Raw genomic sequence first — 25,603 nt, 5'->3', positions numbered from 1 at the left:
TCATTAGGATGGATTTCTAGAACAAAAAGTTTCTGGTTATCATTTTATGATGGTTAATTTATTAAAATGCAGTTTTGTGGTTGTTTGTATGTGGACAAAGAGTTTCTCAGAAGCACTAAACCCTCAGCCCCCTACAGACATAGCTGGCTCCTCCAGGCCAACTTTGAAAAGTAGAAAACACAAGGATACAAGGGCGGGCGAGCAGTGGTGCCAGCAGACCTTGGCAAACAGAAAAAAAGATGGTAAGAGATGATGATCAGAGGTGAAAAGACAGTGGAAAGCTAGGCTCATACTTGTAGTCCTAGCTACTTGGGAGACAGAGATCTGAAGATGGGTATTTGAAGCCAGCCCAGGCGGGAAAGTCCGTAAGTCTGTGAGACTCTTATCCCCAATTAACCACAAAAAAGCTGGAAGTGGAGCTGTGCTTAAGTGGTAGAGCACTGGCCTTGAACACAAAAGTTTAGGGATAATACTCAGGCCCCAGGGGGAGTGGAGCATCCTGAAGCCCCGCCCCCCTTGCTTCCTGGCTTCTCATGGATCATCTTTCAGGTACTGCATGTCCTCACAGATGGAAATGCCAGTGAGGAAGTTCAAGGGTAAAGGCTGCACAGGCAGCAGTCTGGAAATCACAAGGCCCTGGCTCTCAGTACCCATACAGCAGGCAGGGCCTCTCCTTCCCCAGTCCCCTTCCCTTGCCTAGAGTGGAAATGGTGACCTCCCACCAGAAGGTGGCGGTGTGAGCTGGATCAGATCATTATGTCAATGCCATAATGCCATGTAGATGACTTCTTTCCTGTGCTCCCCCCACCTCGACTGAATTCCTCTGAGGCAGGTTGGACTCCATAGGTCTCTCTGAGGGTAAGGATCTGGACCGAGGGCACCCAGGTACACTATGTGGACACACTGACTGAGCAGAGGGCAACTCTGTAGACATGAAGCAGTATGGTGACTCCTGGGCCACTGGGAGAGGCAAGGGACACACCCAAGACTCCCAGTGGACTGTCTCCATCTCCCTTGCAGCCCTTCTGCTTTCTGGTCAGCCAGGAGCTCTGCAGTGAATGCGTCTCACTTTCAGAGTGTGCACACCCGGGGCTTGCTAGGGAATTGAAGCACCTGGCCTGGTCTGCCAAAGGAAGCTTTCCTCAACTGTATTCATCCACTACTGATGAGTGACTTCATCCCCTATGGGTTCATTCACTCTGGGTTTCCTATTTCTTTTTGGCCAGTTCTAGGGCTTAAACTCGGGGCCTAAGCCCTGTCCCTGAGCCTCTCTGTGCTCAAGGCTAGCACTCTACCACTTGAGCCACAGTGCCACTCCGGGGTTTTTCTAAGTAGTTTATTGGAGATAAGAGTCTCACACAGTTTTCTGCCTGGCTGGCTTTGAACTGTGATCCTCAGATCTCAGCCTCCTGAGTAGCTAGGATTACAGGCATGAGCCACCGGCACCCAGCTTTGGGTTTCCTTTTTCTCAAAGACAAACGTGACTGTTCTTAAGTGGTGAGAACCTCCAGAGCGTGCAACAGCAGGGTGAAAACAGCCTGTGACCGACTCCAAACTCTCCTACTCTACAAAAGGAAACAGGTTCAAGGAAGCCAGTGTTTACTCAAGGTTACAGAGCAGCAGCCCAGAATCCTGGAGCCTCGCTGCAGGTTTTCAGGGGCCCCCATACACGCTCCCATCTCCTTCAGTTCCTGCTGTGTCTAGCTTGTGGTCAGAGTGGCATCTCCCACAGCACGGCCTGACAGGAAGATCTCAACGAAAAAGAGCAACTTGGAGCAGGCACCAGTGGCTCAGGCCTATAATCATAGACACACAGGAAGCCAGAAGATTGAGGTTTGAGGTCAGCTCAGGCAGAAAAGTCCAAGAATCACAGTTTGAAGCCAGCCTGGGCAGGAAAGTCTGTGAGACTCTTATCTCCACCAAACTACCAAAAAAGCCAGAAGTGGAGTTTGGCTTCATTTCCAAACTAACCAGCCAAAAAAAAAAAAAAAAGGGAGAACAAGAAGCATGACTCAAGTGACCGAGTGCCTGCCACAAGCAAGGAATACAAGCAAACAAGAGGCCCTGCGTTCAAATCTCAGGACTAAGAGAGAGAAAAATGAAAAGGAGACGGGGAAGGGAGGGAAGAAGGAACGAAAGGAAGGAGGGAAAGAGGGAGGGGGAGAGAGGGAGAGAGAGAAAGTGAGGGGAGCTTGTGACCTGAAACCAGGCTCTTTGATTTTCCCTCCCTCTTTTTTTTTTTTTTTTTTTTTTTGCCAGTTCTGAGGCTTAAACTCAGGGCCTGAGTTTCTTTTGCTCAAGGCTAGCATTCTACCACTTGAGCCATAGCTCCATTTCTGGAGTTCTGGATAGTTTAATAGAGATAAAAGTCTCACAGACTTTCCTGCCCGGGCTGGCTTTGAACTGTGATCCTCAGATCTCAGCCTCCTGAGGAACTAGATTATTTTTAGGTTTTGCTTTTCCTTCCCCAATTTCAGTCTCCTCCAGCGTCCCTAGGTTGAAGGCTCTGAAATGTCCATCTCTAAGAATCCCAGGGCTGGCCATTCTCACCCCTGTAAGATCTGCAAGTCAAGACCTTATACCTCTAGGCCGCTTACCACAGTGACCTGCCTCTCAGGAGCCACGGTGGGAGTGGGGAGCAGTGGCCCAGTGGGAGGTATGCCACCAGACCCCTCCTCCTCCGTCTTCTCTGTTGCCACCTCTCCATCAGCAGCAGCCTGAAAAAGAGACCCACAGGAGAACCCATGAGGCTACGGGAGCTGTGGGACGTGTCATTCCTGTGGTGCCAACCTAGTGTCAAAATACCTTTTTTTTGTGCCAGTCCTGGGGTTTGAACTCAGGGCCTTGGCGCTGTCCCTGAGCTTTTTGTTTTTTAATGCTCCAGACTAGTGCTCTGCCACTAGAACCACAACTCCACCTCTGGCTTTTTGGCGGTTAATTGGAGTTAAGAGTCTCAAAGACTTTCCTCTCCAAGTGAGCTTCAAGCTGCCATGTTCTGATCTCAGCCTCTTGAGTCGCTAGGATTACAGGTGTGAGCTACCAGCAACTGGCTGAAAACACTTTGAGAAGTGCAATCTGCAACCTGCAGAAATCCATTCACTCTGGGCTCCGCTCCCACACACCCTGCCCCTACCACCTTCGGGCCACTCATCTCTCAGAAAGGTCTTAGACCAAGCGGAGAGGTAGCAGGCTGGGACAACACCCAATGCCCACCCCTTCTGCCAGGCTTCTTTCCCAGCTGACACCTTGCAATCAAGGCTTGTTGTGCCTCCCAGGAGACCGACACTGGCTCTGCTCCCAGGATGCTTACCCCTCTCTCCTCTGAGCCACACAGGGTGCTAGCTGACACTTACAGAGGTAACTGCTTGTTCAGGGGTAGGTGGGAGTGTGAAGGCTGCCGGGCCATCTGTGGAGACTCCACTGGCTTCTTCCTCCACAGTGCTGAGCCGTACTTCTGGTGAGGCTGTAGCTGTGGTTAAACCTGCTTCACCACCTGGACCCTGGAAGAAAACCAGCATATGGAATGGTGCCACGGGATGCATGCCCAACTTCAGTGGGTGTGAACATGGTGTGCATGGACACACAGGGGCCACCAGCTAGCAGGCAGCTCCTTCACTACCTTCCTTTTGCTCATTGAAAGATAACTGCACCTTAACCCACAGGCCTCTGGGGCTCTGGGTCAGAATGCACTTCTCAGGGCCCCCTGGGCCCACCTCCAGAGGCCCTGTGGCATGACTGTGCCTGGAGCTAATCTGGTCCTTGTTGGCATACTTCTTGTAGTGGAGGGCTTACTCTCTCTATGGGTAGCCATTTAGCTCATTCTAGTCAAGTTCTAGCTGCTATCTATTTAAGACTTGGGACATGAGTCTCAGTTCCTCACCCTGTTACAAATGCTTTGTCTTTAAAGAAGGAAAGGGAGAGTTAGGTGTGGTGATATACACCTGTAATTCCAGCAATCAGGTAGATCATGAGTTTGAGGCTAGTCTGAATTACATAGCAAGATTCTATCTTTAGAAAGGTAAAAAAATACTCAGGAGAGGAGCACAAAGACACACTGCCTATGTGATCAGATAAAACAACATTTATCAAAATGAATCCCAGGAAATAGAAACAAGAGGTTTTCTTCTTTGTTGCTCTTTGTTTCATATTCTTTTCACCTTGTTTATTCATTTATCTGTCTTTGGGAGTGTATGGGGGAGCAAAGAAATAGAGGGACAAAGGGAAAACAAATGCAGCAGTGATACTCACTAGACACTATGTTGAAAATGAACTATACAACTTGTGGGTGGGACAGGAGGGGAAAACTGGGAGAGAGCCAGGGAAGGGGTGACATTGTCCGAAAAGAAATGTACTCATTGCCAGGCTTATGTTAGGTACATCACCTTTATCATAACAATAAAAAATTTTAAAGTAAAATGAAACAAAACAAACAATGAAACTCCCAAAGAGTAGTTAGTTCTCTGAAATCATTAGTGTAATGACCAGTAGCCTGGAGACCCCTGGCTATGGGCTCTGTCCTCTGTGTCCTGTGCTCCTGTCACATCCCTGCATAGATGCTGAACAGAGCTAAGACACTGCCTGTCAGTGTGATGAGAACTGGAGAGCCGTGTGTAGGTGAACCGGAAGGCAGGGCCATGCTCCACAAACCCATCCCACAATGCACTTGGCATCTGCCACTTGTTAGAACATGGGTCTGAAAGCCCTGTCCTCACTGAGAACTTACATGATGCTAAGGAGCCAACTAGTGACCGAGTTCATGATCACTTACAATGATTACAAGGCCTCCCAAGGACAAGGAAGGACATGGTGCCTTCACACCCAAGATGACGCTTTCCTGGGGAAGTAGCACTTGAGCTCACTCTGAAGCTAGGAAAGAATGGAGGGAAGGGGGGGCAGGAGAGGCTCTGAGAAGAGAGGAGGTCCATGGCAAGACTTCACACGAGAGGGGAAGAGGCCTTCTCACCAACACAATGGTCCGAGTGGAAAGCTGGAGTACCAGGACAGGGGAGAGACATGGGGTCCACAAGGCTGGCCAGCCAAACCCTGCCAGAATTCTCAGGGAGGCTGGGTCTGCAGGGCAGGGTGATGGGAAACTTCCAAGCAGAGGGCCAACACCCAGACAGGCTTTTTCTATCAATACTATGGAGGTAGAGGTGGGGCCAAGGGGAGTGGGGTAGATGAATAAAGGGAGGAAGCAGGGAGAAAATAGTCAAGAATTCGTAACCACGCAATTAGTAAGAAAAATAAAGGAAGGGGTAGGATGAAGGGAGTAAAGCTATTGAAGGATAACACAGATCAAGATGCATTGTACATACAAACTGCTTTGTTAAATGGCAAAAAATAAATCAATACCTGTCCTAAAAATTTAAGAAAAAATGAGGGGAGGGTGGGTTGAGGTTGGGGGAGAATGACACAAAGGGTGACAGTGAACAAGACGCACTGTACTCAGAGCCGCTTCGTTGAACGGCAGCTCCTTTGTACAGCTACTTAAAGATAATGAAAATATTCAAAAAGAAAAATCAACAGGACTTGGTATCTGATGAAATGTAATGGGGCATAAGGAAGAGGAAAGAGAATTCCACATCCGGCAGTTAGAGTGGTAGCGTTCATGTGAGGTGGGAACCCAGGCAGGGATGTGAGTTAGTTTGAATGTATAGAGTGGTCCAGCACTCGGAAGTGCTTGTATCCAGCCTCAGGGCTGAGAAGGCTTGGACACAAGCTCTATCTGCTAGGCCCCATCCTCCCTAACAGCTCATTATGACTCTATCATCTCTTCCCCTCACACACCCATCACCGGGCTCCTGCCATGTTCCCTTCTTTCTCACCTGGCCGGCCTGCAGGGTGAGGGCCACCCACTTGCCCCAGGCGAGCCTGTGTCAGACAGTTGCCCCTCCCCATGTAGGCAGGCCTGCCCCACACTCTGAGAAAGCTGTACCCTGCGGGTCCTGCTTCTTACCACAGTGGTCTCTCCCTCAGGGATCGGGGTGGTCACGGACAGAGCCGGCCCTCCAGTAGGCACACTGCCAGCCTCTGCTTCCCCCACGGTGCCAATGGGCGCCTCGGCCCCGCCTGCTGCTGTGGTTGCTAAGCCTTCTTCACTCTCTGGATCCTGAAGACAATGACACCCCAGCAGCCTAGGTCAGCCACTAGGTGGAGCCAAGAGGGAGCCAGACCACCAGCGCCCCTCTGGTACTTGTACCCCATCCCTCTTGAACCCTCAGTGTACATCCAAGGTCTGCCCTCTGTGCAGCAGTGGTGCAGAACCTGGGCCCTTGCAAATCCCCACCCAACTCCTTCCCACCACCCTCAGCTGTCCCTTCCAACATCCCACCTCGGCACACCATGGTATGGAGCACCCCCCCCCCCTCCACCCCAGGGCTGTCAGCACTTCCACATGCCCAAACTGCTCACATTGACAGTCAAGGTACACTTCTCAGTCCACAGTCACTAGGACTGTGGGCAGGATTGGACGTGATCAACCACACCCCAGATCCCCTGATAATCACAGCTCACCCCACCCCAATACAGCATCCAATCGTCCCCCTGCATCTGGCTGACTCCCCCCACTCCTCTCACTTAGAAGCTACAATGTTCGTCAGAGTACAATCATTTCTTTATTTCCAGCCCTTCAGTGGCTCTTCCCCTCTGCTGGCTCCTCTTGGCCTTCTCAGTAGGGCACTAAAGTCCTCAATAGTCTCAAAAGTCTCTCCTGTCTCAGGTCCCCAACCCATGCTCACAGCTGGCCCTGTGGTGTAGTGCATGTCTTTATTCCCTGAGAGATCTCCAGGCCTTTGCTCCTATTGATCCCCTTCATGGAATCCTCACCCACTTCCACCTGCCCTAGGTATTCTATCCCAACTCCAAGCATACTTTCCATCTCCTTGACCCCCAAGGCTGGGCTCTTGTCCCACCTTTAGTGCCTATACTGGGGCTTGAACTCAGGCCTGGGTGCTCTCCCTTCAATTGTTTTGCTTGTAAGCCATAGTTCCACTTCCAGCACTTTGTTAGTTAAATGGAGATAAGATCTCACAGACTTTCTTGCCTGGGTTGACTTCAAACTGTAATCCTCAGATCTCAGCCTCCTGAGAAGCTAGTATTACAGGTGTGAGCCCCTGGTACACAGTGCTCCCAGATCACAGAAAGTGGCTTCCTCTCTTGCCCCTCTAACAGCGGTTCATGTCTTCTGGAACTAAGTCTATCTATCTATCCACCAGTCCCTGCAAAGGTAGTGTGTGGCAAATATTTTCAGAATAAGCAATCTACGCCTCTACGCCTCAGCTAGTCACTCCATGCCCGTTCACTCAGCCCCCAAGTGCTGTGGAAGATGATCAAGGCCAGTGTCTGCTTCCACCACGGGATCGAGGCCCAGCGCAGGCGGAACGGAGCATGCACTGAGCTACTTACTGGACTGGCCACTTCTCCTGGGTTCTGGGTGGACATGGCCGGCGTCGGGCTCCCGGTGGGCACATTGCTAACCTCTGCTGCCTGAGTATGGGTGATGGACACCATGGCTTCCCTTTCTGTGGTGGCTGTTGACCCCTGGAAAGGAGGACATCACAAGAGACCCAGTCACTCAGCCCCCTGCCCTTCGCCCGGGACTGGAAAGGACAGAGGGCTGGACAGCCCTGGGCATCCAGCATGTCTGCAGGTTAGCTGCAAATATACCATGTCTGTGATGTCGCCCTAGCCCCACACTTGTCTCTAGTCACAGAATCCAGGATTGAGAGAGATGGCAGTGCAGGAGCCTATATGTCATGTCTGATTCTGGTGATTGCTTCCACCCCATCCCCAGCCAGCCCACTCCAACTCTGCACATTCTGTCTGGACAGAGAAACCTCCTGCACCCTCTCCCCCAAACCAAGCCACGTATACGGACAATGTCTTTGCCATCCATAGGGCTTTAAATATGTGCAGACAGAACTTGTCTTCCTCAGCCTTTGCTAGCCCCAACAATGCCTGCTTCTTCTTCCTTTGTGACTCAGTTTCCCCTTAGCAATGTATAAGCAGAGTCTCCAAAGGTTACATGGAAAACAGGAGAATGGAAACAAAGAAACTCTGGCAACGGATGTCACTCAACCATGTGTATCTAGTTTTTGCTTAATTATTTAATTAAAAAAATAGTTCCTAAATCAGGTGCTAGTGGCTCACATCTACAATACTAGCTACTTGAGAGACTGAAATCAGGAGGATCGTGATTCAAGGCCAACCCAAGCAGGAAAGTCTGCAAGATTCCACCTCCACAGAAAGATGCAGGGTGTCATCCCAGCTACAATATGGTAGAAAGTGAGACTCTATGTCAAAATAACCAGCATGAACTAGAAGCATAGCTCAGTGGTAGAGTTCCTGTCTAGCAAGTACAAGGCCTTGAGCTCAAATTCCAATGTTACCAAAAAGTAAATCATTCCTTTAGATGCTAAATACATGAAGCTAATCAAAGGAAGACAGATTTCCTTGTTGCAGGACTTCTCAGAGCCTATATAAAGGTATAAGTGAAACATTTTCAGACTTAACTGATTTCAGGACCCTTTTTCATAATAACTTATCAAGTGGACTTACTGTCTACCAAAATAGAAGAAGAAAATGCTATCTCGGGCTATTAAATGAGACTCTTACTGACTCAAGTTTAGCACAGCCCCAAAGAACAAATAAGAATTCCACAGGCACTGGTAACTTGCACTTGCTAAAGGGCATGGTAAGCTGCTTGAGGACCAGGTAAGAGACAGGGCACTGGCTATGGTCCCCCTCCTGCCTCCAGGCACTACAGAAACCCTGTGGATTCACTGTGGCTGGAGTGCTTGGAGAGAAAGAATTCCTTTGCAGAAAATCTCCAATGTGTTGTGGCTTTCCAACTCTCTACCCACCACTACACACCATCTGGTGAACTGCTCTGAATTCCTTGGGATTTAGGAGACACAAGGACCACCCTACACTCCACCTCACAGGAAGAACCAAGGCAGAAGCTGGACTACCCAGGTCCAAGAGGAGGAAAAGGAGTGGGAGGAGACCCATCTGAAGTTATTTAACTGGGAATCCACATGGTCTAATCCTTCCAAGGGGGAATGGCTAAGTCCATCTTAAAGTAGACTTAGCCCAAAGGCCCACCCAGAGGGTCTGAAATTGCCTGCATGTGTGAGGCCAAAAAACACTATATTTGTCAGTACTGGGGTTTGAACTTGGTGCCTCATGCTTGCTAGGCCAGCACTCTGCCATTGAGCTATGTCTCCATTCACTTCTTTATGTTGGTTATTTCCCACCTAGGGTTTTGCTTTATATTCAGCCAGCCTGGTCTGTAATCCTACTGGTGCTTCCCCATGTCACACGGGATGACAGGTGCACGCCACTGCACCCAGCCACACCTGGGATAACAGGCATCTATGCCACCAGTGCCCGGCCACTGGTTGAGATGGAGTCTCACAAAGTTTTACACACCTGAGCTGGCCTTGAATTGTGAAGTTCTACACAATAGAGCAGACACACCTGCAGTTAAAGGTTCTTTCTTGAAAAGGGCCCAGTGGGCTAAGGGAGCTGTGGCCTACCACCAAGACAGTCAATGTTGGTGAGAAACAGCTAAGACCTCACGTTGTCTATAGTGCCCAATGAAAGCCACCATCAAGTTGGGAATACGCAAACAGGTCCACATGACTCACTAAATGAAATTTATCATACACTCACCTGCTCCTCAGTGGCATCAAAGGCCCCACTTCCTGAGCCTGTGTCCGTAATGGGGTCACCATCGACAGGGTGGACCTCCTCTAGTGTGTCATTCAGGATCTCTCCAGACCCTAGAGGAAAATAACATTCTGAAATTAGTAACTGCATTTTACAGCCTTGGAGGAGAATGAAGTCTCTCTTCACCTACACACTTGGAGAGCTGTGCTACTGTAATGAGGGAGTAGAGGGGAAAACCAAGTTGCAGAACAACATGGCCAAGTTAGAGTCCTGGTGGTTTCCTGCCTGTCTACAACCCCGCTTTCCACCTCCTGGAAAAGTAACTGTGCCATAGGCAAGTCGCTTAGCCTGCATCTAATGCTCTGCCTTTACAAATGAAAGGTCACAGCACTTCCTAGCTCCTAGGATTGTTTTGAGTATTATTAATCAGGAGGATCTGTGTGTGCAAGAAAACTATAAGCAAAATCCCTGCCACTCAGTAAGCAATTAATAGATATTTGTTCTCATTGTGGCTCTGTATTTGTAAAATAGGAAAAAAAGTACCTGTGAGTATGTATGTTTTATCATTGTTATGTACACTTACTCCACCGCATGTGCATTACCACATAGCAATTATTTTGTTTATTTGTTTTGTCTTTGTTGCCAGTCCTGGGGCGTGGACTCGGGGCCTGAGCACTGTCCCTGGCTTCTTTTTGCTCTACCTCTTGAGCCACAGTGCCACTTCTGGCTTTTTTCTATATATGTGGTGCTGAAGAATCAAATCCAGGGCTTCATGTATATGAGGCGAGCACTTTACCACTAGGCCATATTCCCAGCCCCACATAGCAATTATTAGCATATATAACATATCTGTATGTTTGTGTGTCTATATATTTATATACCCACTTGGCCAAACCACACTGGTTAATACTGTTTCCTTCCAGATGATAGGAGTGAAGAGAAAATTAGTATTTTGTTGTTGTTCCTACAACTGCGTATTGATTAAATTGCTACCACATGCATGCGTTCCTTTTGCAATTAAGAAAATGGAGTCCTAACGCAAGGAAGAAGGAATGACATTAGCCATTATGGCTGGGCCCCAGGTCAAGTGTGTCCACACAGACTCCCCTACTGGGAAGATTGCTCATCCTCCCTGCATGGATCTGGCCTACCACCTGGCTGCTGGTGGACATGGTCAGGATTTGATGCTGCATTTTCCCAGCTTCCTCACTAGCATCCCACAGCAGGGACCCTACTCTGATCAGCACTTTAACACATTATATTACTATTATTATTGTTGTTGTTGTTTTCTTTTCTTAATTCCATTTTGCAGGAGAATATGGTCCCACAGAGCATAATCTTCAGGACAGATCCTCCCTTCTCCTCCCCTCTCCACTACATTCGTGCACAAGACTACTCATGTAGTCATGCTCATGTCTTTCCAGTTATGACCACCAGGGGGTGCTGAGGAAGCAGCTGCAGGTCCCAGGCCTGAATCCTGACCCCTGGGGTAGATGCTATCTGGGAAAAGGCAAACAAACACTGAGGACTTTCCTAGCTAGGACAAGAGGGGCCAAGGCTCTTTTCTTCCTACCATCTGGATTATTTGCACAACACAAAGTAAAGGAAGGTTTCAGGTAGCTCCAGGGCTTCCCCCAGGCCATTTGGCTACTGGATAGACAGGAAGGTTGACCCCAAGTACTGGGGAGCTGGGCTAGGATCTGAGTCCCAGCTCTCATTCAGATCTTGCCCCACTGCACTACTAGTAAAGCCCTCACCCCAGTCTCATGGCTCTGCTGCCCATTGCTTTCCATTTTAAGACCCCCAAGTCCACCTAAGAGAATAGTATGAGCTATTCATAAACCACCACCAGGACCATCTGGCTTGTGCGAATGGTTCTCTGTATAGGCAGAGGCCGGCAGGCAGGGATCTGAGCCCTGGGTGAGAAGCCAGGAGACTTGCTATCCTCCCAGAGTTGCTACTGACCTACTGGGTGGCTAGAGCTGTCCCTATCCCTTTCTGGCCATCAGCCAGCTGAAGACTTGATCCTCTAAGATCAGAATGAGTGGGGGATTCTGGTGTCATGCTAGACCTTCGGACTGCATGCTGTGTACATGTCATTTACCCTTTCCAAGGGCTCAGTTTTCTGCCTAGAAAATAGTGGCTAACAACTAGGAAGGCTGTTGTTGGGATTATATTCAATTAGCAACAGTGATTACTACACACTTCTCTGTAAAATCCCAGGAGAAGCTTTTAACTTCTGGAAGTTAAAAGCTCAGGTATATAAGATCCAGTGCCATTTGTAGGCTATGTAGTCTTGGCCAGGTTACTATCTTCTCTGTGATTTGATTCATCCTGTTAGGTGAGGACCATGATAATTTCTTTCTTGGCCAGGTGCCAGTGACTCCTGTCTGCAATTCTTGCTACTCAGGAAGCTGTGATCTGGAGATTGTGGTTTGAAGCCTGCTCAGGCAGGAAAGTCTGTGAGACTCTTATTCCCGCTGGACTATCAAAAAAAAAGCTGGAATTAGAGCTGTGGCTCAAGTGGGTGAGCACTAGCCTTCAACAAAAGAAGTTCAGGGACTCAGAATTAGCACGCGTGTGCATATGTGCACGCGCTTGCGCGCACACACACACACACACACTTCTTTCTTGGAGGATAGATTTAAGGTGAGACATGAGGCTTTATATCACCTGATTACCTGGCCCAGCTGGACACGCAGTAGTCACTATGAAAAGCACCACTTGCCTTGCTCAGGGATGCTGTGTGTAGTAATGATGTTGGTGTCCGAGGTCGCTTCTGGAACGGGTTCACCAGAAAGCTCTGTGTCCTCAAAGGGAGAGGAAGTTGGAGGTGTGTTTAAGGGTTCAACGTTTACTTCTTTAGGCTGAAGAGAGAGAAATGAGACCCCCCAAATGACTTACTTCACAGAGAAATTAAAAAAGCAGGAGAAAATGACAGAAGATGGTTTAGTCCTGAAGAAGCTCGGCACACAAAGCCACTCGGTGGCTGCGGCGTTATAAACAAAGGAGAGTCGAACATTCCTATGCAGTTTTCACCTTTGGAAATGTATTACTGACCCCGCTTTCCCTATGGGGGAAATCACTGAGGTTCATTCAGAGAAGAGAAACAGCCTGTCGAGCACAACATCGCTGCTGGATAGACAGACAGACAGCTGGGCTCCCAGCTAGGTCCAACTGTAAGAACTGAACTCTTAGGTTCCAAATCCTGGGGCTCCTAAGTATCCCCTTGCTCATGAGCAGAGGTTTGGCACTGGGTTCTGACATGAAGGAAATAACTTTCAGGTATGACAATACAGAACTGATACTTGGCTCCCAAGCCTGAAAGCTTAGCGGCCGAACACAGCAGATTTGTTTCTTGTTCACCTCACAAGCCTCTCACTCCAGCCCCAACCCTGTCACCTTAGGCTCAGAAAATGATGAGATCCTTTCAGTGTGGATAAGCTCTTTGTCAACACTGGCCTACTGGGTGACTGGGTGAGTAATTTGGATAAGCCTCTTTATTAAAGATTCCCAAGTCCTCTGAATGTCACCTTTATAATAACAATAAATTTTCTGGCTGGATACTGGTATCTTACACCTATAGTCCTAGCTACTCAGGAGGCAAGGATCTGAAGATCAAGGTTTGAAGTCAGCCTTGGCAGGAAAGTCTGTGATACTCTTATCTCCAATTAACTGCCAAAAAGCCAAAATAACAGAGCTGTAGCTCAAGTGGTAGAGCACCAGCCTTGAGCAAAACAGTTAAGTGACAGTTCTCAGGCCCTAAGTTCAAGTCCCAGTACCAAAAAAACAGACTTCCCTTCTCCCCCTTCACACTTAGGCATAAGCAATTTGGATCCCCAACTAGAGTTGAGAACCAAAGGATGTTAATATTAACTAGGCATAAGATAGAATGTTGCAGAAATGCAAAGATATGTCAGGAAAGATTCCACAGGACAGACAGCAATGAAGTAACAGAGGCCCTGACCGTGAATGGGGAGGAAATCAAGGAAGGCCTGACCCTGCAGACAACCCCCGTTCAGTCTGCCGGAGTTGGCAGGCTGGGAAAGGCTGAGCATGAGGAAGTGAGATTTAGTCCCAGAAAGAAGCCAGACAGAGAAGGGAGGGGACTGTCTGACACCAAGAGGGACGTGCCCTGTTCTGAAGGGGTGGCTACTGAAAGAACCTGCCTAAAAGAACCACAGAATTCTTCCAGGAGGCCATAAAGCCCAAGTCCCCAGCTCAGGATGGTGTGACAGAGAGCACATTGGTCCTGGAGCCCCAGATTTGGCTCTGCCACCTTCAGGCTATGAGACCTGGTCAGGCTGTCACTGCTCTGTGTAGGACAGATCCCAGAACATCTTTCAAGCCCCGCATTTGACAGTGCAGGAACCACAACTTAGAGGAGGAGGAGGGGCTCAAGCAGAGGAAATACTGAGGATCAGGGAAGACATGAGTGTCAGGACAGCAGCTCCAGGACTGACAGGCCTGGTATGCTGGCCCTGCGGAGTCCTCTCAATGACAGAGGGCAGCCACAGAGTTTGAGACATCCACCTGCCCCCGCCACCAGCCAACCAAGAAGCAGGTTGCAGAGGGGGCAACCAAGAAAAATATCAGTCAGTCACTGGTGGCTCATACCTATCATCCTAGTTACTCAGAAGACTGAGCTCTGAGGCTCATGGTTCAAAGCCAGCCAGGGTAAGAAAGTCCATGAGACTTTTAACTACAATAAGACTATCTCCTCCCCGCCCCCCCCCAAAAAAAACAGAAATGGATGTGTAGCTCAAGCAGTAGGGTGAGTTTGAGCCCTAAGACCAGTACCCAGAAAAAAAGGTGGGTGCCGGTGGCTTATGTCTGTAATCCTAGTTACTCAGGAGGCTGAGATCTGAGGATCACAGTTTGAAGCCAGCCTGGACAGGAAAGTCTATGAGACTCTTATCTACAATTAACCAATAGGAGCTGTGTGGCTCAAAGTGGTAGAGCACTAGCCTTGAGTGAAAGCGCTCAGGGACAGCGCCCAGGCCTTGAGTTCAAGCTCCATGACCAACAAAACAAACAACAAAAACCAAAGAATAAGATACCAGCGCTACACTTCCATCTCCCCTCTCCTAATCTTCATAAGATGACTGCGCAGTGGTAAACAGCACAAGCGCCCACCCAGGGCTGCCACATGCTACAGACTATCCGAGTATCCCAGAGTCAGCTCATCTAAGCCTTGGCACATGCCACCGTAAAGAAGCAGAAGGGAGGCCACAACGATGCCTTGTTGAAGACCATCAACTAGCAATGCACAGAGCGGGGCCCCATCCTTAGCAACACTATGATCTGCAAGATCTCCCTTAAATCCACCTAGAAAAGTGAAGTTGGGAAACCTGAGAAAGAAAGTGATGGGGTGCCCTAGAAACGACTGTAGGCAGCCACACACCAGCCACCTTTTCACCCTCACTTCCTGGGATGGGGGGAGGGTATCTCACACCTGCCCCAGCATCTGCAGCACCCTGGTTCTTGGAGAGGACCCAGGCTAGGAAGCCAGCCCAGCTGGGCCTGAGTCCTAACCATGACCACATGCCTCTGTCAGCATCACCTGGCCCTCCTGAGTGTCCACTTCCACATCGGAACAATGCTCTGTGCCCTTCTGTGACTATCTCACACTTTCAACCCCTACTGCCCTTTCCTATCCCTCCCTGAGGGCCCCCTGGGCCCTCGGCCTCTCTCTCAACTATAGGCTGGTACGCTGGGGAGTAACATCAGGCTCAAAAATCTCAAGGAAACCCCACTGTGGTCCATAAGGAGCAACAGGAGACCTGAGCTCCAGCCCAGGCCACTCAGGAGTCCTGGGCCAGTCCCTTCCCCTCCCTGGGCCTCCATCTTCCCATCCTACCAAGGGCAGGCTTTGGCATCCTTCTAGATAGGGAGAGAGGTGACCTCAAAGTCCTGCAAGCACCAGTAGACAGGGTCCTCTCCTGCTGCACCCACATCCATCCCTCTTGCTCAAGGTCTATAACGTAGCACCTCCTTATGTCCATCTCCCTACTGCTTCCCACCAGAGATGAGTTCCCAATAAATATGGGCTCCTCCCTGTCCCCACAGGCAGACTCAGAGCTTTTGGAGCCACTTGCTCTTCCTCACCACAGGGCACATTCCCAGGGGGAGGAGGAGGAAGCCTAAGCACCAGGAGGAGGGGTGCTTTCCCCATGGAGTCAGGGAGGACTCCACAGCCAGGGTGATAATGGGCCTCATTCAGGCCCCTTCCCTCACTCCCATGCTGCATCCTCAAACTCTCAGGCCAACCCTTCCCGAGGCCTGTTATGATCACAGGGTGCTGTAGAAGAGCAGCAGAAGGCCACAGAGCTGGCAGCAGAGCACAGCATCTGCCTTTGGACAGCTTCCATGGCCATACACACAGGCTGGCCCTGAGCAACAGGCATGTCAGCTCACCCAGGGGGATTTGAAATGCCCACATGTCTAGTGCTCTCCTCCAGAGAAGGACACGGATCTGAAAACAGACACACCCAACGTGGGTCCTCCACGCAGCCCTGGAAGAGCTAATCCACTAACAAGGCAGCAACCCCATACTCACCGGGACTTGAGTGTAGGTGATGGCCTCTAAGATCTCAGCCACTGTGCCTGTCTCCTGAAGCCCACTGGCCTCTCCTGATGCCTGCAGTGAGAAAAGCCATGCCCCACACCGGGCAGACAAGCAGGTTACACAGGAGCACAGCACACATGGCTTCCCACGGATGAACCGTCCATGGGTATGCAGGTGCGCCTGTGTACCTGCATGCAAGCGTGGGTATGCATGTATACCTAAATGTAGGCATACACGAAACATGTGCAAACAACGTGTGTGGGTGCACATGCGCATATATGCCCACATGCGTGTCCATGTAGGCATGTGCGTATATGTGTGGGCATGCATGGGCATTCTACACACACATGAATGTGCATGTGGGTATGCATGCAAGTGTACATGTGTAAATACACGTGCAAACAGAACATAGGTGTAATGCATTGTTATGGGCACCAATACAAGTGCTCATGTGTGAGCATGAGTGTGAGCATGTGTGTGCATGTGCACTTTTAAAAGTGCGTGTGTTTCCATTACAGACATCTGCACTAAGGAGACAAGTGTGAAACATGTGATTACCTATTCCATTTTTTTCCTTCTGCATTGTAATGTTTAAACAAAATCAGTTACAGCTCCTGCAGTATCACCTTTCATTTTGTCCAGGTTTCCTCCATACCCTATCTGTGCAAGGCTGTCACTGGAACCCCATCTTCAGAACCATTGCACCCATACTATGGCGTCCAGTTTGCCATCGTTAGCTTCCAAAGGCAACCGAGGCACCTGAGGGCCGGGACCTTGTTCTAGCCCATCCCTGCTAAGGACTCCAGAGTTGTTTCTTCTCCCACACTAACATTGGGCAGAAATGAATGAGTGACACTCATTTACCTTCCCTTTTACCAGCTCCTTACAAATATCACAGGCTCAGAGTCAAATCCCCACATCCTACCTGTGAGGGGCTTTCCAGTTGTTTTCTTTGTTACTTTTACACCTCACTAACAAAATCAACTTATGACTTGTTTAGGGGTTGACATCACCGCCCAAGAGAAGGAGCAACACAAAGCCTCTGGAAATGCCACCCTATGCTTGCAATGGACTTTGGCACTGAGACCCTATCTACCTGGAAGATTCTGCAGACAGCACCCTCTCTGACTGGCTTCCTGCTGTCCCTTCCTGCTCCTCAGACCTGCAGAGCCAGCTGTGGTTCCCACCTTCTCCCCCCCCCCCCCCGGCCCCCAGCAACCCGGCACCACCACCAGCTTGCATTCTGATATTAATCTCTGTGGCTGCATTGGGTCCATGAGTTTGGATGAGCCACCAGAGGAAGAACCAGGCCCTCAGCATACCCCTCTCTCTCCAGCCTCTCCCCAGAGCTGTCACCAGCCCTCAGTGAACCCCAAGGAAGGGAAGGACAGAGGAAAGGAAGAGGTCATCTTTTCTCCCTGCCCCCATGCCTCCCCTAGCAGAGGAACTGAGTCATTTGCCAGGCATAAAACCAACCTAAATTTAGGTTCATTTTTATAGGAATTGGCACTCAGAGTATCTTAGCATTTTTAACTCTGATTTTAGAATCCTGGCAGCCAAGTTGGAAACCAGGCCATTGACTGCCACAGACCCAGGAGAACCTGACGCCTTATAAGTCACACAACCCTCACAGCAGAAATGGCAGCAGGAGGCTCTTCAAACAGCAAAATAAAGCCAAACCCCCAAAATAGGACTTGAGGCAGCATTGGCCAAGATGAGAGGTTTTGGAGACTCCAAGATGCTGAAGATGAAGAATTATGAGGTGCCTAGCCTTTCCTGGCTCGTTACTGGGGGCAGGGATTAGCAGGGCCACTGTGGGGTGGGGTGCTCACCGATGACTCGTGGGCTTCACACAGCTCCTCGGGTGTCCTGGGGTCGGTGTAGATGATGAGCTGCTGTACTGAGCCCTGGAAAAGCAGAAGAGTCAACACATCACAAATTATACATCCATAGCAGCACTGCCAGCGGAAAACATGTTTGTGTAGCAGAGAAGGAAAGGATGGGAGCAACTGTGCTGCCCCAGGTGCTGATGGGAAAGACAAATCACCCTCCAGCCCACAAGGCTGGGGCACTCACCTTGGTCGGGTATAACACAAGCTCCTCAGCCAGAGCACTGGGCTCTGAGCATGGACTGCCACAACTGCCTCCTAACCGTCCCCAGGGCCCTCGTGTGTCAGCATGTGCCTGAAGTGCACACGGCCTCGTCCAGAAAGTGTCTTTTCCCCATAGTGCAACGCTTCCTGCCTGCCATCTGTGTCTCTACTTCGGTCCTACCAGTGCCCACACTGGCAGCCAAGTAAGCATGGTCGACTGACTCCCCCTGCCCCACCACGGTAACCCCTCAACATTCTCCAGGTCTGGCAGTGCTCAACAAATAAGCTGAACTCAGGCCCTCAGCTGTGTCTGGCTCACCAAGGACATCACCAAGGACATGAAGGCCTGCCCTACTTAGTGGTTTTCCTTAGACTGGCACATTTATATAAAAGCCCATTCTGATAGTGAAGTCAACTTTCTAATTTTTTTAATGTTTGTTTTTATTTCAGGGCCCATTGCCAAAAAGAGAGAAAGAGGGAGAGGGAGAGAGAGACATTGGTTACTTCCCACTCCAGGATTATAGATTAATCTAACTTTATGGAGCTTACCTAAATGCAATTGCCACTCATAGTCAAAACTAAAATCACTGAAGAGTAACAAACTAGTCAGGCACTGGTGGCTCACACCTGTAATCCTAGGTACTCAGGAGACTGAGATCTGAGGATGGTAGTTCAAAGTCAACGTGAGCAGGAAAGTCTGTGAGACTCTTATCTCTAATTAACTACCAACAAGCTGGAAATGGAACTGTGACTCAAGTGGTATAGCCTTGAGCACAAAAGCCCAGGGACAGCACCTAGATCCAGTTAAAGTGTCATTATTGGTGTGCGCGCGCACACACACACACACAGTAACAAATTGTATTTCTTTTAAATCATGGCTGCTTATAATGTACCAATTGCTTACTCATGTGTTACTTGACTCTACGAGCCTGAAGGACAGTTTTACTGGGGATATATCAACATTCACACAAAAACCACAGAGGATCCATTACTGTTCTAAGGCCGTATGTTCTTCCTAACATAGCAGGCACTCCTTCTGGAAGACATAAGAATAAAATAAAGCTGGTGCCAGTGGCTTGGGCCTATAATCTCAGCTATTTGGGAGGCTGAGAATTGGAGGATCATAGTTTAAGGCCAGCCTGAGCAGAAAAGTCCATGAGACTCAATGGAAGAAGCTGGGCATGATGGTATACATCTGTTACCCTACCTATCGTGGAAAGCGAAAAATAAGAGGATCATGGTTTGGGCATACACCCAGGTAGGAACAAAACAAAACAACCTGTGCAAGAAGGGCTAGAAACATCGCTTAGCCATAAAGCACCTGCTTAGCAAGTGAAGTGTCCTGAATTCAAATCCTAGTGCCACAAAAAATTTACAATAAATTAAACAATAACAAAAATCATTTCCTGATCTGTGGAGAAGGGATTTGAACTTACAGTGAATCTCTCCAGTCCCGTGGCACCTGCATTGCCCACGAAGACCCCTGCACTGGGCTCGAAGGTCAAAGGCTGGGAGGACCGCTGGAAGAGCACATGGTCCTGCTCCTCGCAGTCCACAAGGAGGGTCACCTCCTCATCCTGGACAATCAGGGAGAAGCGATTCCACTTGCTGGTCATCACAGGCACCGAGAAAACAGCCGCCTCATGAGATACTTGGGATCCAGGCTCCGTGTAGTACAGGATGATCCGCTGGCGGCCGTCCTCCACCCCTGAGAGCCGCAGGCCCAGGTAGATGACCTTCTGGAAGGCGTCAGTAATAGCGAAGAGCACACCACCTTGGGCGCTGCTGGGCTTCACCGCTGCGCTGATGGCGAAGTCCCTGAAGAAGGTGGGTGGGATGAGGGTCCTGGCTGGGCGACCCACATTGGCACCAGGTCCAAAGCTGTAGGCAGGGAAACCACCATAGCCAGTGACAAAGGACACAGACGAGGGCAGGGGGACACCAATGAGTTCTGTGAGGTCCAGATGGCCTTGGGAGGGCTGCTCTGCTGGAAGAAGGAAAGAGCGCACTTCAGACAGGCATTCCAGCATACTCGAAAGCAACCTCCTTTCACACTTCTGGACATTCCCAACACAGGAATTGTGACAATGGGGTTTGAACTCAGGGCTTGGGCACCGCCCCTGAGCTTTTGTACTCAAGGCTAGTGCTCTACCACTTGAACCACAACTCTATTTCCAGCTTTTTGTGGTTAACTGGAGATAAGAGTCTCACATACTTTGCTGGCCCAGCTGGCTTTGAAGTGCGATCCTCAGATCTCAGCCTCTGGAGTAGCTAGGATTACAAGTGTGAGCCACTGGCATCTGGCTGCTTCTATGATTTTTAAAAATCAAAGTTGCCTAAGTGAAATATAAAGTATCATACAAAAATTCATGCTATCATTACTTAAAATTTACCTAAATGTCTATCTTTGAGAATTGTTAAATAAATAATATGATCTATTTATACAACAAAGCACAGTGTGGCCTTTCAAAAAATGTGATTCCTTATATAGTAAGGTGAAGCAATCAATAATATATAGTAAATTAAAAGTAACAAGGTGTAGAAGAAATAGCTATCGATTGGAAATAAATATGCCTTAGCATATACTAAATACATGCATATGCAAAATATATTCAAATACAGTTATTTTAACCACATTCTGGTCAATGATGAGCTGCGTAGAGGAGTTGGTCCCTAAGATTGTTGCTGTCTTAATTGAAGTATGCTCTACAGCGCTCCCATAATGACAAAATTGACGGACATACTTCTCACAATGCACCCCTCATGTATGACTGTGCATCAACTAATATGTTGGAATACATTAGAATATCTCTAGGAGGCTACACGGGAAGTCAAAGCTCAAGAATGTCTACAAGCAGGGTACTTGTGGCTCACATTTGTAATCCTAACTACTCAGGAAGCTAAGATCTGAGAATTGCAGTTCAAAGCCAACCCAGGTAGAAAAGTATGAGATTCTTTTCTCCAATTAACCACCAGAAAACCAGGAAGTGGAGCTGTGGCTCAAAGTGGTAGAGCACTAACCTTGAGCAAAAGAGTGCAGGGACAGAACTCAGGCCCTGAGTTCAAGCCCCATGACCACCACCACCAACAACAACAAAAATGTCTTCAAGGAAGGAGGTGGAGACTAGGATAGGAAGTCTTCTTTTCATGAGACCCTTTCAGTCTTTTTCCAATATTCTACCATACGCATGGTATATAAAAGACAGACATATACATAGTTCAAGACTTTTAGGAATTTAAAAGCCTGTTATTGCTTTTTCTTTGCTCAGAACTATTACATCTGTACAGAGAAAGGAGGGGAGGAAAACCATCCCACTGAGATTTCTTTTCATCCTCTAAAGATAAAAGCAAACCCAAGCCAGGCTCGCTCTGCTTTCTCCTTCTTCTGCCTCACACAGTAAACAGCTTTTTCTCCAAATCCCCTCTCCTACAGAGGGGAGAGGCGAGGCCTCTTTGTGGCAGGATGTTGCAGGTTTAGAAGAGTCCCTGCTCTTGGCTTGGACTCTGTGCAACATGCACAGGACTGTCAGGCCTCATCACCACGGTTGCTCCTCGAGCATCAGAACCCAGTCCCATGCTTCCTGTCTCCCCAGCCCTCGGGCCTTGGATCTCAGCAGTTGCTCTGGAGCTGTTTAGTGGCCAAACCAAATTCCCAGGAGTAACTGGTAATTCTGCAGCAAAAGGGCTGGCACTTCCCTTCCAGTGGCTTGTTTCTAAGTGACATCACTGGGGAGGGGGGGTGTTTCAGAGTCAGGTGGGGATGCTGAGGTTGTAGGGTCCCACTCAGAAGGTATTTTTAAACAATCTCATATTTGCCCAGGGCCAATACATTGTGGCCTGTGGTATACCAGGCTGGTACAGGTGGCATTTGAAGGAAATTCTATCCTAAGTGGCTGTTTTGGAAAAAAAAAATCATACATCTATCTAACTGTCTGTCTATCTAACAGACAAGAAAACCTGATCAGGAGAGAGATCCAACGTTAGGAGACCTAGCCAGGAAGCAGCAAGTGGAACAGCTGACCCAGGGTAAACTGAGACAGAATCACAAGTGCCCAGACCTGGCATCCTCCCACACTCCTGCCTGCCTGGCCCTTCCATGAAGTGGCACATGGTGGACAAAAGAGAGGCAGGCTATCATGGAGGATACTCTTGGCTCAGGTCAGAGCTATGTTTTGATCCAGCCTCTGTCCTTTACCAAATGCACAGCCTTTGAGCGGGTGAGATGGAAAGTGCAGGTGCCTGGCAAGCTTCAGTGGTTGAATTTAAAGGTATAAACTTAGCAAAAACCCAAATCCTCAGGATCTTTCTGACCTGCCCCACCCTCTCGCTCAGACCTCAAACACACAAGGAAGGACAAGTGTGCAGGCACTGGGCCACCAGCCTTGTTTCCACTGGCTCAGTCACAGGAGGAACCAGGCCACAAAGACAGAGGAAGCCCCAGTCAGCCAGCCCTGCTCTCAGCGACGCCCCTCCCTCTGCATGCATTGTCCCATAGTGCTGGGTGGTGGGGAGCGACCCTGGCCTGGGATGACCCATGCTCGGGGCCTGCTGGCTCCTTTTCCGCTGGCCTCCAGCAGAAGGGCCACCTGCTCAGGCAACCACCAGGGAGGAGAGAATTCAGGAGCCAAGAGAAACAGGCCCAGCAACTGGGTCCATCGCTTTGTCCTGGGATGGCTCTGGGCTGGGGCAAAAGGGAAGGCTGGAGCTCACAGCTGGTGGGGAGACAGCGGAACATCCTGGAGGGCTGAGACTTGGGGGGCTGGGGTCAGTGCTCATGGGGGCTGTTATGGAACTCTCTAGCTCAGGATCTCAGAGGGTCCCACACGCATCTGAGTGTACTATTTCTATCTCATAGGCCAGCTATGCTTTGAATAAAACATATCTAAACTGTTTCACAGAGAGGTTGCATAATGAGTATTAATTTGCTATGTTCCTTTTTTTTTTTTAAATAAATCTAGCTATCTCTCCACACAGTTGTCGTACTGGAAAAGTCCAAGTATCCTGGTTGAGTTCTCTCTTCCCACACCCCAGCAGCTCTGTGTGCCATTCCTTCCACTTAAGGAGCCCCTCTCCTCCCATGCCTCAAGGCTGCACTGTCTGTCCCCTCCTCTTCGTGGAGTCTTCCCAGACTACTTTATACACTCGCCTAGGCGCTTGCCTTTCTGCCCTTGGCTCTGACTCTTTGTAACCTGTGCAGCTTCAGTTCACGAGCCCAGGAACACTGAGCCCTTTCCCTGCCAAGATCTACCTCCACTGTGACACACCACTGCCTTCGCATTCCTCCTCCGGGAGTGGGTCTCACTTCAGTCTTTTTTTTTTTTCTTTCACTTCATTTCATTTCCAATAGGGATTTTTTTTTCAACATTTCCAATTCATCAATTTGATCCCACCTAATGCCCTCACGCTGCGCTTGAATGTGTGTCATCAGGAAGCTCGCTGCCGCTGGGTGCCAGTGTTCATGCCTGCAATCCTAGCTACTCAGGAAGCCAAGACCTGAAGATCACAGTTCAAAACCAGCCCAGGCAGGAAAGTCCATCAGACTCTTATCTCCAATTAGCTACCAAACAGTCAGAAGTGGATCCACGATTTAGGTGGTAGAGCATTAGTCTGGAGCAAAAAAAGCTCAGGGACAGCTTCCAGACTCTGAATTCAAGCCCCAGGAGTGGCATGAAGAAGGAAGAAGAAAGGTGGTAGTATGAGGGGAAAGAAGGGGGGAGGAAGAGGGAAGAGGGGGGGAGGAGGGGGAGGAGGGAGGGGGGAAGAGGGAGGAGGAGGGGAAGAAGAAGGAGGAGGAGGGAAGAGGAGAAGGAGGGAAAGGAGGAGGAGGAGGAGGAGGAGGAGAAGGAGAAGAAGAACAGCAGCTCACTGTCTACATAGCTGTTGGAAATCATCAATTCATGGTTCTCACAAGTTCCACAGCCTTGCATAGCTCCCCAGTGCCTTCAGCATCAAGTCAAAACTCCATTTAGTACATCTATGCTTCATCCTTCAGTCCTTCATCTTGCCTGTCTTTATGTTCACTCGTGGTAGACCTTCTATCTCCCCATCTTCTCCCAGATCAATCTTTAAAAGTTCCCCAACTACACCCCAACACACAGGAGCCCCACTCCCTCCCTATAAGTAGGCCATCCTCCCTTCTCAGGCCCTCAGCAACGTGGCAGGAAGGAGGGGCAGACTGAGACAGAGACAGCTCTGCCACGCTGCCCTGGACCGCCTACTTTGGTTCAGACTCCAAGGCAAGATTTCAAGGTGGCTCCTCCCCACCAGGGAGGAGAGACATCAGACAGTGTAGAGAAGAGCCAGACAGAGGAAAATCTGAGCTGTTGCAACAGGGTGCCACTTTTCTCCCAAGGGTCCATAGCCAGCTCCCATGGAAACCAGGACAGAATGCCAGTGCTGAAGAAACAAACAGGGCAGGGTTCAGGGTTTTTCTTCCAGAGGCGTCAGCAAGGATGTGGCCAGAGAAAGTAAAGGATGGAAGCCCTCCTCTCTCCTCCTCAGGGATGCCTGGTGCCTCTCCCCTCCCCACTGGGCCTTGGTTTCCCCTTTGGGACAATGGGCTGTGGGGTCCTGAAGTAGCCCTGTGAACTGGATTTGGCTTTTGAGCCTTGCTCCCCCAGGGAACTGAATCTGGCTTTGCAAAGCTCCATCACTCAGATGATCTTCTAGGCCTGGTTCCAAAAGCTGGTACTGGTCAGCATTTCAGGCCCCAAGAGGGTAAGTAGAGTGTCTCTGGCTTGAGGTCAACGCTAGCTATGGAGAAACCACAGACGAGCTGAGAGATGGAAAATTGTAGTGGACCAGCCACCACTGGGTGCTGCAGTGGCCCCTAGCGGCCTCATGGGGACCTGTGCCTTCTTCCCACCAGAGCTGGGGAGGGGGGGAGATGGGGGGGGGGGAACGGACGGTGGATTGGCTACTGCCTGAGGGTGAAGAGGGACCAGGATCCCCACAACAGAGCCATGGGCAGAGAGATCTGTAAGAACCCAAGAGAACAAGTCTGAGGTCACCTAGTGAGCCATGGCTAGGCCAGACCTAGAACCCAGACACCTGATTCCCATCCACTGTTCATACCTATACCTGGGAAGCCAAAGGTGGCCCTCCCTAGTCTCTCCCATGCCCACCCATGCCTAGAAAGACTAACAGCACTCTTCAATCTGCTCCACGCTGGGTCCAGCGGCCAGGATCCAGAGGAGCCTATGGTGGCTATAGCTCAGAGCTGGAGCCACAAGCTAAGGGCATAGAGAAGGTGGGGATGACTAATTTCAGAACC

The 25,603-nt window shown here is 49.6% G+C and overlaps 1 protein-coding gene across 2 annotated transcripts in view; it reads right to left on the bottom strand.

Annotated features, from left to right (window-relative positions):
• The window catches only part of Col15a1 (collagen type XV alpha 1 chain), a 90,067-nt gene that overhangs the window by 39,064 nt on the left and 25,400 nt on the right, over positions 1-25,603 (bottom strand). Inside the window, exons 3-11 of one of the 2 annotated variants that reach the window (XM_048337968.1) lie at positions 19,767-20,317; positions 18,070-18,144; positions 16,229-16,309; positions 12,398-12,536; positions 9,673-9,782; positions 7,405-7,539; positions 5,957-6,109; positions 3,354-3,500; positions 2,598-2,717 (exon numbers count right to left, since the gene is read on the bottom strand). In XM_048337968.1, the coding sequence (XP_048193925.1) occupies positions 2,598-2,717; positions 3,354-3,500; positions 5,957-6,109; positions 7,405-7,539; positions 9,673-9,782; positions 12,398-12,536; positions 16,229-16,309; positions 18,070-18,144; positions 19,767-20,317 (1,511 nt within the window). The remainder of the gene's footprint in view (positions 1-2,597; positions 2,718-3,353; positions 3,501-5,956; positions 6,110-7,404; positions 7,540-9,672; positions 9,783-12,397; positions 12,537-16,228; positions 16,310-18,069; positions 18,145-19,766; positions 20,318-25,603) is intronic. The other variant, XM_048337972.1, reaches the window with a different exon arrangement.

This window comes from Perognathus longimembris, chromosome 1 (genome assembly GCF_023159225.1).
Source record: "Perognathus longimembris pacificus isolate PPM17 chromosome 1, ASM2315922v1, whole genome shotgun sequence".
Lineage (NCBI taxonomy): Eukaryota > Metazoa > Chordata > Mammalia > Rodentia > Heteromyidae > Perognathus > Perognathus longimembris.
The sequence above is the reverse complement of the archived record's forward strand: the minus strand, read 5'-3'. Positions and strand labels throughout refer to the sequence as shown.